We start from the raw sequence: 15,723 nt of genomic DNA on the forward strand, positions 1-15,723 counted from the left end.
GGAGGATCTAGAGGAGACCCTGAGGATCTGTCCGTCGTCAAGGATCATGAGGTGGTGGCTCGACCCCATCGAGGTTGGCAGAAGGGGTTTCTCTAACCTTCAGAGCCCCGACCTTTTGTTGTTTTCTATCTTAGGGAGAGATGGGGAGCAACACTGGGGGAGGAAGTGTCAGGCACCTGGAGAGGGGAACAGGTGTCCTGGCACATCAATCTCAAAAGTTGTTATTCTGCTGGCCCTGCAATTCTTCGAGAGCCAAGTATCAGGCCGAGTGATAAAGGTAAACTCCGAACAACACCACAGCCCTGGCATACCTCAAGAAACAGGGAGGAACTCGCTCCGGTCCCTGTTTGTCCTGATTAAGAAATCCTGCTTTGGGCCCATGCTTAGGGATCACGATCCTTAACTGAGGTTCGTGGCAGGAGTGGAGAAAAGAGGGAACCTTCTCAGTCGGCAGCGCCAACTTCTGCCGACCGGTGGACCCTTCACGAGGAGGTGTGTCAGGAGCTGTGGAGGTTATGGGGACGTCCCTTGGTGGATCTCTTCAAACTATCCAGGACAAAGAGGCTTGTATACTCTGCTCCTGTTTCTTACTGAGATCCAGGAGCAGTAGCAACAGATGCCCTCCTCTGGGATTGGAAGGGAATGGATCTCACGCCTTTCCTCCCTTCAAGATTCTGGGGAGGTCATCAGGAAGTACGCTAAATAAGGGACGAGGATGACGTTGATCGCCTGGTTTGGCCAGTGGCAGAGTGGTTCACAGAGGTCATGGCCTTCCTGGTGGACTTCCAAGAACGGTCCCTGAGAGTCGATCTGCTCAGGCAGCCCCACTGAAAGGTACCAAAAACCTCCCGCTCTGAGTCTGACTGCATTCAGACTATCACGAAGTTGGCGAGAGCAGAAACCTGGCAGAGCTATCGCCAGTCCCAGAAACCCTCCTCCAATGTGGTATACCAACAGTTGGGCTTTCAGAAATGGTGACAGAAGCAAGCTACTCAACCACGACACTTGAGTGCACCAATGTCAGACTATGCTTCATCTTAGGAGAAGAAAAAGCTGGCAGTCTCGACAATTAAAGGATATAGAAGCTAATGCTATCATGCAGTCTTCAAATAGAGTGTCTAGACTTAGCCGAAACAAGGATTTCATGATCTCTTGAGGTCCTTTGAGACTGCTAAGGTAAGCCGAGGCGCCTTCCTGGAACCTGGATGTCAATGAAATTTTGATGTCGGAGTACATTTTATTTTCATTTGGCATCGCTCAAGAATGTGACAAGGAAGGCTATTTTCCTAACTGCTCTGAAAGTGGTCAAGAGAGTTTGAAGTTCAAGCCATCAGCAATTTGTATTTTATGGCTTTAGAGGCATAATGCTGTATGCTCCAAGCCCTTGTTTGTTTTGAACGAACCAGAATCCTTCACCCCTTGTATATCTTTTGAGATCAAGTTGTGGCAGAAATTCTTGGGCAAGAATCAGAGAAAGTCCTGTGCCCTGTCAGGGCTCTCAAATTGTACTTACAGGACGATAATGTCGATGCCCGTCAGACAATCTGTGGTATTCAAATCAAAGGCCGGACTTGCGATGTCCAAGAATGCTCTGGCATTCTTGTTAAGAAGCACAATCAAGGAGGCTCATTCTACCTGCCAAGACAGCGACTTGAGACTTCTGAAAGTCAAGGCTTATGAAGTGAGAGCCATTGCGACCTTTGGCTTTCCAGAAGAACATGTCCCTTAGCGATCTTCTGGGTACCACCTTCTGATGAAAAAGTTCTGGTGTTTTATTTTACTTTGTGGACGTGAAGACGACATACATGACTGCTATTCGCTGTTTTATAGTTTCTTGCAGACACAGTGTTGGGGGCAGAGCTGATAATCATTATCCTTTGAGGTTAGGTCTGGGCATTTTTTAATCTTGATTTTGTGTTTTATGGTTGTTGGGTTGGCACCGGAGGTGGACGTCCCAGTCGTTAGCTTATGTTAGGTTTAATGACTTAGATAGGCTCGGGGTGGTTGGTCGTTGCTCCTTTTTTGCCCTCACAGTATGGTCTGATGATCTAGTCCCATTGTATCAAAAAATCAACAAACAGATCATCTAGAACTCACCAGCTATAAAGGTCACTACCTTGCTGGAGACTCTAGTAAAGCAGAAGCAGGCTTGGGTGACAGTATCACAAAGTCAGCTATGCTAACAGGTAAGGAACCAAGGTGTCAATCATTTTCATATACAGTATTTGTTTCCTAAAATTATTATGTCTCTTCCCACCTCCAATGGTGGGATTCAGCTATATATATATCTGACAGGTAAGTGTCATGAACAAAATGATATTTTAAATAAAATAAAGTTTGTTCATACTTACCTGGCAGATATATTTCATATCCATTTACCTCCCCTCAGGAGACAGTGGCACTAAAAATCTGAATAGAAAATGGGAATTTGTTCCTGATGGTTTTAGCGGCGGGAATGGGTACTAACCACCTGCCCATTCTGCGTTGCCGCTTGTTTTGAAATTCTGTCGGACTTTGGAGAATACAGCTTATATATATCTTAAAGATTAGTATGAACAAACTTTATTTTATCATTAAAATATCATTTTTCTAAAATTTTTCTGTTATTCATGCCACCTTTCTTCACTTTAGACCTAGAGTTACGGTTGAGTTTCATCTTCATAATGCACATTTAATTATTTGTCCCAGTACTGTGCTATGATGTTTCTCCTGAAGATCTACTAATGTGTGGTATAATACCTTCTTTATGTGGCACATTTCCAGCTTATTTGTTGATCCATAGCATGAGGTTAAACTGAGCAGTTATTGACAAAATGTTTTTCAAAAGTAACTTACCCATTAGTTTTTAATCTGATTTTGTGTTTTATTGTTGTTAAACAAAGTCTTAGCTTTATGTTAGGTCTTCATAAAAAGATGTTTAATGTTTTGGTCGTTGTTTTTTTGCTCACAGTATGGTCTGATGATCTTCATTGTTTCATGCAGTATGACAAATATAGTTTCTTTTAACCGCAGCTCAAAATTTTGAAATGTTGGTCACGCTTAGTTTGTTTTGGTTATGGCAAAATGCCCACTTTCGGGTGTAAAGTTAAGTATACCTTAGTTTAACCAGACCACTGAGCTAATTAACAGCTCTCCTAGGGCTGGCCCGAAGGATTGGACTTATATTACGTGGTTAAGAACCTATTGGTTACCTAGCAACGGGACCTACAGCTTATTGTGGAATCCGAACCACATTCTAACGAGAAATGAATTTCTATCACCAGAAATAAATTCCTCTAATTCTTCATTGGCCGGTCAGAGACTGGAACTCGGGTCTAGCTGAGTGCTAGCTGAGTATTCTACCGACTTGCCCAACAAGGAACTACTTTTGGGTGTAAGAGAAGGTACAACATAGCAAAGAGCTTCAATTTGTTTCTGCCGGCTGTGGTTGAAGGACTGTTGTTGGCAGCAGCTCGAATTTTGGAATTTATACTTTGCTGGTTGTTTGCCGTATCTTCAATGGGTGAAGTATTTATTTTCGTAGCCTTTCGCCATAATTAAGATAGCGTTAAGTGAATTTTGATCATTGGTTGATGACTCTTTGCCCGTTTTTTGGACTTGTATTAGACATTTTTAGGACGTCTGACACTAGTAGTTCTAGTATTAGGTATTGCAGCAAAGGCTGCAGTATTAGACTAACTAAAGAATCTTACGACTCGCACACCATTTGTATTCCATGTAGGGGACAAACATGTTCAGTAGATTTACATTGTGAGGAGTGTAATGACTGGGATAGTAAGAAGTGGAAGACTTTAGATGCACATCTCAAGAAACTAGCTAGAGATAGGAAGAGGAAAGCTATGGCTAGGGAATCTAGTAAAGCGTTAGCTAGTCAGGATTCATCCGCTAAGTCGGATGCAATTGCTTCTGTAATTCCATTCCCATTCCATCTCCTCCACCTGTGCAACCCTCGCCTTTACCTGGCTCTCACGTTTTTTACCCCAACACCATCACCAGTCTGGAGTAAAAAATTGACACTCGTTTTGAGTTGATTGTTCAATCGATCGCTAAACTAGCGTCGTTGGTGAAAGTGCTAATGGACAAAAGTGAGTCAGAGCGCCCCATTGCGCCCAGTGCAAGTGCAGTGATAGTGGAGGAGGTGGCTGTTCGGCCTGCCAATTCTTGTAGGCCAAGGTCCCTGACATACTCCCCAGCACCTGGGAGGAGTCAAACTGGCAACCTAAGGGAGGTCAGGGTTCTGCCCCAAGGCTGCTCCCTGGTTCAGTCTGTTGAAATCCTTGACTGAACCAAAGGCCATTTTTTCAAGTTTCCATTGTATGCCCTCCAGCTCCAAATATTTTAGTCCCAGGTGCACATGGCAATATGAAACCTCAGCCCCACTGAAAAGGCGTGAGTGGAGTTTGAGATTTCTTCCCTGTTCCTTGTAAGAAGAGCAAGGATCAACTCATTAGCCATTGGGACATCCCAGAACAATTCTCTTAATCTTCTTCAGAATGACGTTGTTAAGATTCATCCCAAACCTGATATAGATTTTCATCGAATAAAGATTTTTGTTTGATTCTTACTGCTGTTAAAGTCGCACACCCAGCACCTTCATCTCTACAATCAGCGGGCTTCATTTTGCAGTTGAGCGCCTGCTGGCAAAGAGGTTTCATCTCTGACTCAGCTCTCAAACACCCCGAGCACCCATTAGCATCATCCGCCACCTGTTTTCCAGATGTCCTCTTAACGTTGTTCCTCCGCCAGTTGAAAACTTTTCAGAGCAAACTGGATAATCTCATTTGCTTCAGAAGGCACCTCCTGGAGCTTTTCTGACAATTACTTATCACTTTCTTGATGTCTCTTCTGAGGAAGAAGTTGCTCCAGAACAAGATGCTGGACAGATGCATACTCTGCGCTGTTGACATTCCTAAAAGAATGACTTATTTTAGCTTCTTTTCACCAGCTACTTTATGTTCCTGGTCCAATGACCTTCTTTATGGAAACCCAAGTAGAAACAATAGTGCAGTCCTTTAAAATTACCAAAATTTTCTTTTTCTTAGCAAAGAAGGCACTGGATGAAAATAAAGGGTATTTTTTGAGAAGAGGGAACATGGCAAAGCAGTTTTTTGTTTCCCCTAAATCCAAATTGTCCAGGTGAGCTACAGGTTTATGGCTGTCAGCGAGTAAGCTCCTTCCCTAATCCAGTTGGCTGTTGCCTCCTCTCAGGAGACTTCCAATCTTATCAACTTTCATTAGATCCTAGCTCTCTCCTCAGCCAAAATTATGTTTTTGTCTTGTTACTGCACACCTTAAAAATATTTTTAGGTGTTAGATTGAGCTTTAATTCCAGGTGTGAATTCATTTTCACTTAGAAAGTGCTCTTTGCTACATTCAGAAATGCTCGTCATTCTCTTGGGAGTACTTTCCTGTGATTGAAGGGGTGCTGCTCTAGAACAGCTTTAGTTAGCCAGTCTTATGCCATGCTTTGTGATGAGAAGAAGGAGCTTTGCAACAGCTTTACTTCAAAAAGCTCCGTCACTCTGTCTCATTCGATTTCCCTCCTACCTCCTATTCTCTCCCTTGGACAAGACGTATCTTTTTCCATGGGCTTCAGTACTGAACATCGCCTCTGACCTGCAGAAAAAGAACACTCAGGACCTGCTCTCCCAATCTACAAGACGCTCCAAGGATTCCTTGACTCTTCCTCCCAGATCTTCATCTCCGCTGCAACCTACTTCCTTTAGGAGCTCCCGTTCTAGATCCCAGATTAGAACAGGAACTTATACCCATTTCCCACAGCGTTCCATCAAGAAGTCCTCTTCCAAGTCTTACTCCAAGAAATGAAAACATAGTCCTCTGTACTCAGGTAGGAGCGCGGCCCCTTCACTTTTGGGAAAAGTGGGAACAAAAGGGAGCGGAAGTTTGGATAGTGTCTGTCCCAAAGGAGGGCTACACTATCCCCTTTTTGAACAAACCTCCTCTAATCTGCAAGCCTGTTGAATTGACAGCTTGCTCTCCAGGCTCAGAGAGATTTGCTGTTCTCTTGCTAGAGGTGGAGTCCCTTGTTCAGAAAGAGGCTATAGAGCTAGTAGAGGACATTCATTCTCGGGGATTCTACAACCGTCTCTTTGTGGTGCCCAAGTCATCGGGGGGCTGGAGACCTGTTTTGGACGTAAGTGCTCTAAATGTCTTTATCAAAAAGACAACATTCAAGATGGAGACAAACCTTTTGGTCCTTGCATCCATTCGCTAGGTAGAATGGATGGCGTCCATCGACATGCAGGATGAGTACTTTCACATTCCAGTACATCTGACTTTGAGAAAGTACTTCAGGCTTGTGTTTCAGGGTAAGGTATTCCAATTTCGGGCTCTTTGTTTCGGCCTCTCAACAGCACTGCAAGTGTTCACCAGGGTATTGGCTCCCCTAGCGAAATGGCTTAATTTGATGGGGATAAAGAGCTCCCTATATCTAGACGACTGGCTACTACATTCCCGCTCGAAAGCTCAATGTACAGAGGACATTTGCATGACTCTTCTCTTGGCTCAAGAATTGGGACTTCTCATCAGTCAGGGCAAGTCTTTCCTGACGCCGTCTCAGGAGATTCCTTATTTAGGGACGACGAACAACTCTCGGGATTTTCGGGTTTTCCAGTCCCGAAGAGAATAGAAAAGTGTCTCCAGACAGTGGGAGAGTTTCTGAATCTAAACTTTTGCTCGGCCAATAATTGGATGAGTCTTTTAGGTACCATCTCATCCATGGAACAATTTGTCACTCTGGGAAGACTTCACCTGAGACCTCTCCGGTTCTTCCTCAGCCAGCTGGAACAGGAAAAAGTTTCCAGACTCATTCATGTTCCTGATAATGATGGAAATCAAGGAGGATCTTTATTGGTGGAATTCCAGGAAGAGACTATCAGAAGGGAAATCTCTTCATCCTCTGAACCCCAGCCTAGAGTTCTTTTCATATGTGTTGAACCTAGGTTGGGGAGCTCTTTTGGGATTAAAAGAAGTGCCAAGGACCTGGTCTCTGGAACAGCAAAACTGCCACATCAACGTAAAAGAATTACAGGTGATATTTCTGGGCCTACAGTGCTTCGCTTCAGAAATTCGGGGTTGGTAGTAGCAGTGCATTCAGACAACACGATGGCGCTGGCATACATCAAGAAACAAGGAGGAACCTACTCTTTCTCCCTGTACGAAACAGCAAGGGACCTTCTTCTTTGGTTACGCCAGAACGACACGCAAGTGATAATGCTTTTTATCCATGGGAGACTCAACATTCTCACGGATGATTTGAGCCGTCGAAGACAGATCCTTCCCACAGAATGGACATTAGACCCGTTGGTTTGTCTGGATCTGTGGAAGCTCTGGGAGAAACCCCTTGATAGATAGGTTCGTGTCCAGAATCACCGACTTCCTCTCTTCTGCTCACCAGTTCCAGATCCCTTGGCATGGGCGACCAGTGCAATGTTGCAGGGTTGGTCCAACAAAGATCTGTATGCCTTTCCTCCCATTCAGTTTAGTGAGGCAAGTTGTGAGGTTTAGTGCTTGTTTTGTCAATGGAACGATTGTTCCCTGTTTGAAAGTGCACTCCTTTTCCTGGTGGAGCTTATTTTTTGTATACAGAGTTTATGTCTGTTGTCTTGGCTTTGGTAGCGACAGTCAAGTTTGGGCAATCATCGAGTCAGGGTCCAGACAGCATAGCAGCATGGACGTGTTTAACTGCAGGTAGTAGTTACCTGTTGGCCTCTACAGTATTCGAGGATGGAACTTCGTTGGTGGAAGTTCGAGAATGAGTTATTGACTAACCCTAGTCATCAGTGGAGAGGAGGCATTCCTCTGAGACAGCACTTTGGCTGCTTTTCGACTCTGCTGTGAACATCTGTGTTTCGTGGAGATGTTCCTGTTTGCCATCATGGGGCGGTTTTGACGACTTCACGGCAGTTGTTTGATGGTCATCCTCAATGACCTTTGATGGTCATCCTCTGTGATCCCTGTTAGTGGTCTTGACATCTCAGGGAGATGTTCAGTTTTGGGGAGGATTGTAGAATTATTATTACAGATATTTATGAATTGATTGTTATGAGTGAATTGGTACTTATGATACTTTGGATTATTATTTATGCTGCTTTATTGAATTCTTAGATATTTGGGTATTTTTGGTTATACCATTATTTGTTAATTGATGTTACTTGTAATAATTATGTTGTCTGTAATGTTTGTTTACTTGATGTAGCGTGAGTGTTTACTTTGATTTGAAGTTTTGATAGTTTTGCTTGGGCGGTAATGTTTTATTTTCAAGTAAATAATTTTGCTGCATCTTTATTTATGACTGACTCATTGATTTACGCCAGACTTGACTCACTTGTAAATACTGTTTGTATATATCTTATTATAATAAATTAATATTAAGGATCACTTTTGGGTATTGTTCTGTTCCTCCTCTTTGCAATGTCACAGGTCAGTCATTTCAGCCCAATTGTTTGTTTGTATTTCCCCCTGATGATCTTGAGGTAGTGAGGTCATAACACAAGTCATCAACAAATTCCGGTGTCATCAAAACCTATCCATGATCTTGCTAGCCCCCTTCTGGCCAGCAAAAGAGTGGTTCCCGGATCTACTAGAACTTCTTGCAGACTTCCCAAGACTGCTGCCACAGAAGCAACAACTTCTCAGGCAACCTCACTTCTGTCGGTTCCACCAAAGCCTGTCTTCTCTGACCCTAACAGGTCTCAAACTTTTAGGCGACTGCTCCGAAAGAAGGGCTTTTCAAGAGTGGCTGCAGACGCAATTGCGAAGTGTAGAAGACAGTCTTCAGATAGTGTCTACCAGGCAAAATGGTCCATCTTCAGGTCCTGGTGTAGACAAAATAACGTGTCCTCTTCTGAGACCTCTGTACCAGAAATAGCAGACTTTCTTCTGTTCCTATGCTCCGCTAAAGGACTTTCAACCTCGACCATTAAAGGATACAGAGCTATGCTTAGTTCAGTTTTCCACCATAAAGGAATGGACTTATCGTCGAACCAGGATTTGTCCGACCTTATTAAGTCCTTTGACACTGCAAAGCTTAAAGAAAAACCTTTGCTGTCCTGGAACTTAGACGTGGTCTGTAAGTGGCTTTCCAGTTCATTTTTTGAGCCCATGCAATCTATCTCTTTAAGGAATCTAACCAGGAAAACTTTTTCTGGTCGCCTTGGCCACTGCTACGAGGTCTAGTGAAATCCATGCTTTAGACAAAAACATAGGATTTGCTCAGGGGAATGCAGTTTGCTCCTTTTCCTTAGACTTTCTGGCTAAGAATGAATCGCCATTGAATCCATGGCCTTGTTCTTTTACGATCAAGAACGTGTCCGAGATAGTGGGGCTGTCTGAAGAAGAAAGAAAACTGTCCAGTAAGGGCCCTTAAGTTTTATCTTCACAGAACGAAGGATATTCGTGGTACTTCAAGAAACCTTTGGTGTTCTGTGAAATATCCCTCTAGACCCTTGTCTAAGAATGCCCTGGCATTTTTTCTGAGGAATCTGATTTCCGAAGCACATTCCATGGTGAATGAAGACTTACTCTCCTCTTTCAAGGTAAAACCCCATGAGATAAGAGCAGTCGCTGCAGTCGCTACATCTTTGGCATTTAACCCTTAAACGCCTGTTGGACGTAGCAAATGTCGACTAAAATTGTCTGTTGAATGCCGAGTGGACGTAGCAACGCCGACTACAAAAAATTTCAACCTTCGTTCAATTTTGACTCGACCGAAATGGTCGAAAAACGCAATTGTAAGCTAAAACTCTTACATTCTAGTAATATTCAATCATGTACCTTCATTTTGCAACAAATTGGAAGTCTCTAGCACAATATTTTGATTTATGGTGAATGTTTGAATAAAACTTTTTTCTTACGCCCGCGCGGTAACTCTGCCGAAAATTTCAGAAATTCTTTCGTCATTTTGTCGTAATTTTTGCACTGTTCTATATTAGCCGTTACATAAAGTTTTATATATGAAAATGTGCGCAATTTCATGTACAATACAACAGAAAATAACTCATGGTTGTAGCTTATATCAGTTTTGAAATATTTTCATATAAATCAAGATAACTGCCAAAATTTCAAGCTTCGGTCAACTTTAACTCGACCGAAATGGTAAAAACGCAATTATAAGCTAAAACTCTTACATTCTAGTAATATTCAATCATGTACCTTCATTTTGCAACAAACTGGAAGTCTCTAGCACAATATTTCGATTTATGGTGAATTTCTGAAAAAAATTTTTTTCCTTACGTCTTCGTAACTCGGCGAACATCTTTGCATGTTGTCGTAATGTTTGCATCGTTTACATTAGTCGTTACATAAACTTTTATATATGAACATCTTTCATGAAATACAACAGAAATTAGCTCATAGTTGTAGCTTTTGTCATGTTGTCGTAATGTTTGCATCGTTTTACATTAGTCGTTACATAAACTTTTATATATGAAAATGTGCGCAATTTCATGTAGAATACAACAGAAATTAGCTCATAGTTGTAGCTTTTATCAGTTTTGAAATATTTTCACATAAATCACGATAACTGCCAAAATTTCAACCTTCAGTCAACTTTAACTCGACCGAAATGGTAAAAAAACACAATTGTAAGCTAAAAATCTTACATTCTAGTAATATTCAATCGTTTACCTTCATTTTGCAATAAATTGGAAGTCTCTAGCACAATATTTTGATTTATGGTGAATTTTTTTAAAAATTTTCCTTACGTCTCTTGTAACTAACTCGGCTGAACATCTCAGAAATTCTTTCGTCTCGTTGTTGTAATATTTGCACCGTTTTATATTAGTCGTTACATAAAGTTTTATATATGAAAATGTGTGCAATTTCATTTACAATACAACAAAAAATAACTCATGGTTGTAGCTTTTATCAGTTTTGAAATATTTTCATATAAATCACGATAAATAGAAAAATTCGACTTTCGGTCAACTTTAACTCGACCGAAATGGTCGAAAACTGCAATTGTAAGCTAAAACACTTACAGTCTAGTAATATTCAATCAATTAGCTTCATTTTTCAACAAACGGGAAGTCTCTATCACAATATTTCGATTTATGGTGAATTTTTAAAAAAAAAAATTTATGTCCATGCGTTTAATTCATGCATCATTTTGTGATAATATTTTCTCTGTGTTGCTTTGATCGTTTTAAAATTTGTTATATACCAAAATCATTGCAATTTAGTGTACAATACAACTAAAAAAAATTAAGTCATTAGCTTTAACCGTTTTGCTTACAGCGCGATTTGTATACAATTATATACGAGTTTTTTTTTTTTCACTCATATATTCCAATATTTATATATGATAATGATATTTTTTTCATTTCTGATGGTTGCATACTAAAATTCAGGCAATGCCAAAAAAAATGAGCCAAAAATGAACTCTTAATCTTGAAAACTAAGCGTGCTGTGATTTTTTGAAAAACTTTTTTCCGCTTCGGCGCTTAACTCACGAACGCCGCGGCATACGGGAGACGTTTTTGTAAATAGGGCTTCGGCGTTAAAGGGTTAAGTGCAATTTATCCCTCATGTCAATTGTGCAAGCAACTTTTTGGAAGTGCAAGTCGGTGTTTGCATAGCATTATTTAAGGGATATCGAGACTACTTAAGATCAGTGCAGTACCTTGGGTCCGTTTTACGTGGCTGGCGTGGTGTTGGGGAGGGAAACGTAGAAAGCAGTGTCCTTTCTTTAATCTCTTCACCTTGCTTAGGGTGTTGAGTTTTGGGGAGCCTGGGAGTACTATGTACTTGGAGCACCCTCCAGTCTTTTGGTTTTACGGTTGGGTATTGGTGTTTTTTATTTGATTTTTGGTGGTTATGTTGACTATTTACTCTGGTTATTTTGTGTGGTACTGTGCCCTGGACAGGGGCATCTTGTTGTACTTTGCTAGCCCTCAGAAATTAGTCCATCGCTACAAAGCACCCACTGTAGTAGTAGGCCCTCAAGGCTTTACCGCCTCACCTCTACTGGATAAAATGAGTGCCAACCAGAGGCAGTATCTACCTGTAGCAGCTCTCTTATCAGGTAAGGTTCAACAACATTGATTTAATGTTAGCAGATTTCTATTCTCAGACTCATTAGTATTAATAATGTTTTGGGGTAGATACAGTATGTCCAACATTCCCACCTCCATTCAATGTGGGAATCAGCTATGTAATTACTGGGTAAGTTACTTGTATAAAAATGACATTTTTATAATAAAATAAAGTTTTGTATATACTTACCCAGCAATTACATAATCGGAGCCCACCCGCCTCCCCTCACTTGGACATAAGAGCATAAACAAATTGAAGCTCTTTGCTTTGTTGTACCTTCTCTTACACGCCATAACCAAAACAAACTAGCATGACCCGCAATTTCAAAATTTTGAGCTGCTGGTTAAAAGAAACTAACAGCTATGTAATTACTGGGTAAGTATATATAAAACTTTACTTTATTATAAAAATGTCAGTTTTATTAGTCTTTTCTCTAGCACATGGCCTTGTACGAAAGTCTTCAATTTTTATCCCACAGGAATATATTGTGGGGCAGTGCAATATAAAAAAAAAAAAAAACCTACAGACAGCCTTGCAAAATTGTCATTAAGGCCCTTGCAAAAAGGATATTACTTACAAGGGGATAATAATTACATAAGGAAAGAAAAACAGTATGCAACCTACAACAAGAACTTTTTCAATATTTCATGATCAGTCATTGGAAATGTTACGCTTAAATTGAGAATAAACTACATAACCACCTTTTTCTTTTGAGTTTGACAATGATGATGTCATTGCTCTTGGGAGCTGATTCTAGAGATGAGTCCAGGGTGTTGCCTCAGTCATGCTTTCCAGAGTGTAAGTTGCATTAAATGGCCTTGAGATCTAGAGAAGTCTACAGCAGCATAGACCCAAATGGGACCTTAACTCTTTTTTAAAAAGATTGCTGATTAAAATTACCACTGTTTTCCAAAAGTAGTTGGACATGCAAGTTTCCTTTCTGTTTGGAGGAATGGAAACCTTACTGATTTACCCAAGGGACTAAGTCTGTCCTCATGACATCCCTTAGAATATAGACCAATTACAATTACTACCCCTGTTGTCTCTTAAGGTTTATTAGAAGCTCTTCTCTAACCATCTTTGTAGGTTTGTTAATGTTAGCAGCATTACATTTTTAGGTTTCATAAAGGCCTTGGTATTTCTGGTGCACTCTTCTCTTGTCAATTGCTACCATCTTGCATAATGCTCTTGATGAGGGTACAGAGGCTCATATGGTCAGTTTAGATTTTAGTGTATCCTTTGATTGTGTGAATCATGAAGCACTTTTCTACAAGCTAAGATTATTTGGAACTTGTGGGTCTTTTCTTAATATATTAACTATATTTTTAATAGGCAGAACTGTAAAGGTCTGAGCTGATGGTCAGTGATGTCATTCTGGGTGTTCCTCAGGTAGTGTTTTTGGACCTTTCTTGTTCATTATCTATGCTAGTGACGTGTAGCAAGGTCTGGAGAACAAACTGAATGCATGTGCTGATGATACTACTCTAAAAGCTATTGTTCCTTCTCTGTGCCTTAGGTCTGACTGCAGAATCTTTGAATGAAGATCTGGCACGTATTCAAGAGTGGAGTAGGCTGTAGGGCATGAAGCTTAAGGGGATCGGCCGGTTTCCGACTTTTTTAATGACAGGTTGTTGATATATAGGGGGTTTGTTAAAGGATATTGTGTGGAACTTCTGGTGAAAAAATTTTTGTTCAGTGACCTTAGGTTTTGTGACGCCAGAGCATTTTTCGGCCAAAAATGGCCATTTTCAAAATGCATCTCCTCCTTTGCTTTTTGGTTTTAAGGGATGAGATTTGAACCACGTATAAAACACATATGGACCTTCGATATAAAGCCGGGGATTTTTGATTTTTCAATTATTTTTCAAGATATGAATTTTTATTTTTTTATGAAATTTTCCCGGAAAAATTACAGAAAAAAAATTGCCAAAAATCAGAAACTCAAAATATTAAAAATCCCTGGCTTTTTTTTAATCTACCATGTTTCCTCATATTATATATGAAATTTCATTTAGATTGGTCCAATACTAAGGGAGGAGATACATTTTGAAGGTGAAAAACTTATGTTTTGAGAAACGGGCCTTCAAAGTTTTAGTTACATAAAAAAGGTAAACGGGACTTCAAAGACTGTGTTACAATTAATTCTATGGTTTTAATTTTTATTTTTGGGTATTAATTAATGCAAAATGATTATAAATAAGAATATTAATTGATTATTTATGTGCCTAAGACACATTCTTATAAATTTTAGGTTCCTGGTCCCCCCCTGTCTGATCTTGCTGCAAGGTATTACTCTAGGGTATCATAGTTGCCTACACTTTTTATTGGTGTCTCGAATCCATCCCTTGCCAAATGGATCCTGGGAATTACTTTTCATTCACAATTAGGGATTCGTGATTCAAGTAATTCATCAAGTCTTGCTTCACTTATTATGATCATTTTATTTTCAGGATCGTCTATAATATCAGCCTCCGAGCTACTGCTTTCTTTTTCTAAAATATCTTTGCCCTTTGGTAGTGACGAACAAATAAAGAGGCGTTTAGGGGTGGATGTGGTTGGTCTCTGGTCAGCAGAGATCGCTGCCTGCGCCGTTTGATGGGCGACAGCTCTCTCTCTCTCCGTCGCTTCATTCCCCTCTATGGCACTAATTTCTTGAACTCTTTCTTCTACTTCTCGCCTGGACTTTTCCACTTGGCTTTTCCGCATTCTAGAAGCATGAAGTGAACTCTTGGACCTTTTAGGCACGGTGAAAAAACAAAAACACCGCAGAAAATACAGAGTTCAGTCAAGGCTAGTGAGCATGAAAAACGTGTCCTTCTAGCTTGGAAGTTTATAGGCAACTCTCGGCCACAGTCGGCGTCATGGTATGACGTGTGCGTTGTCATGGCTAGGAATAACTAAAAAGGTGCCGAGTAGGATATTATTGACATTATACATTTCATTTCAAAGGAAGTTTTCGTAATATATATCGCAAAAACTATACCAGACTAAATCATTTGCGCTACTGGTGTTTTATGGGTATATAGTTATTGTTACATTTTAGGCCATAACTAGAGAAATACGACAAATTTTAGCATAATATTTCGTGGACACATTCTTGAACCCTATATGAAGCCATAGAGTTTTTTCAGCAAATCGAATTTTTTAAAGATTATTGGGTTTTTTTAGGCGGCCGATCCCCTTAAACCTTCTAAAACTCAAGTATGATAATTAATCAATCCAGAACTCTTTTGCCTTTGCATCCGGATTTATATGTAATTTGTATGATTGTAAATGTTACTGACTTTGCAAGATTTTAGGTATAGCATTTTACTTGAAATTGACTGTTGACAAGCATATACATGTGGCTGCTTCTGTTTCTCAAAAAGTTAGCATATTGTGGAAATGTTTTTTAATGTTGTGTGAGGGAGCTATCATATCTAAGTGTTTTGCCTCTTATCTTCCTTGTTTGAAATATACTCTTCTCCATTGTGATCTTCAGATGCTGACTCTCATCTCAAGCTCTCCAAGTTTATTATACCAAAATTCTTATTGTTGACTTCTAGCCTTGATATAAAGTGAGTTGATTATGTTTGTTGCATAAAATATAATACATTGACAAACTTATACAATTCTTTACCAGATCAAGCTTTGTTTGCTTTCAACACTAGGCAGGCTGCTGCTACAAAC

The 15,723-nt window shown here is 40.3% G+C and overlaps 1 protein-coding gene across 12 annotated transcripts in view; it reads left to right on the forward strand.

Annotated features, from left to right (window-relative positions):
* Positions 1-15,723, forward strand: part of LOC136832056 (uncharacterized) — a 45,177-nt gene that overhangs the window by 19,382 nt on the left and 10,072 nt on the right. For 4 of the 12 annotated variants that reach the window (XM_067092592.1, XM_067092589.1, XM_067092590.1 and 1 more), the window contains one exon: positions 15,536-15,611. The exons of the other annotated variants lie outside the window; for them this stretch is intronic. In XM_067092592.1, the coding sequence (XP_066948693.1) occupies positions 15,536-15,611 (76 nt within the window). The remainder of the gene's footprint in view (positions 1-15,535; positions 15,612-15,723) is intronic. 12 annotated transcript variants of the gene reach the window in all.

Source organism: Macrobrachium rosenbergii, chromosome 49 (assembly GCF_040412425.1).
Source record: "Macrobrachium rosenbergii isolate ZJJX-2024 chromosome 49, ASM4041242v1, whole genome shotgun sequence".
Classification (NCBI taxonomy): Eukaryota; Metazoa; Arthropoda; class Malacostraca; order Decapoda; family Palaemonidae; genus Macrobrachium; species Macrobrachium rosenbergii.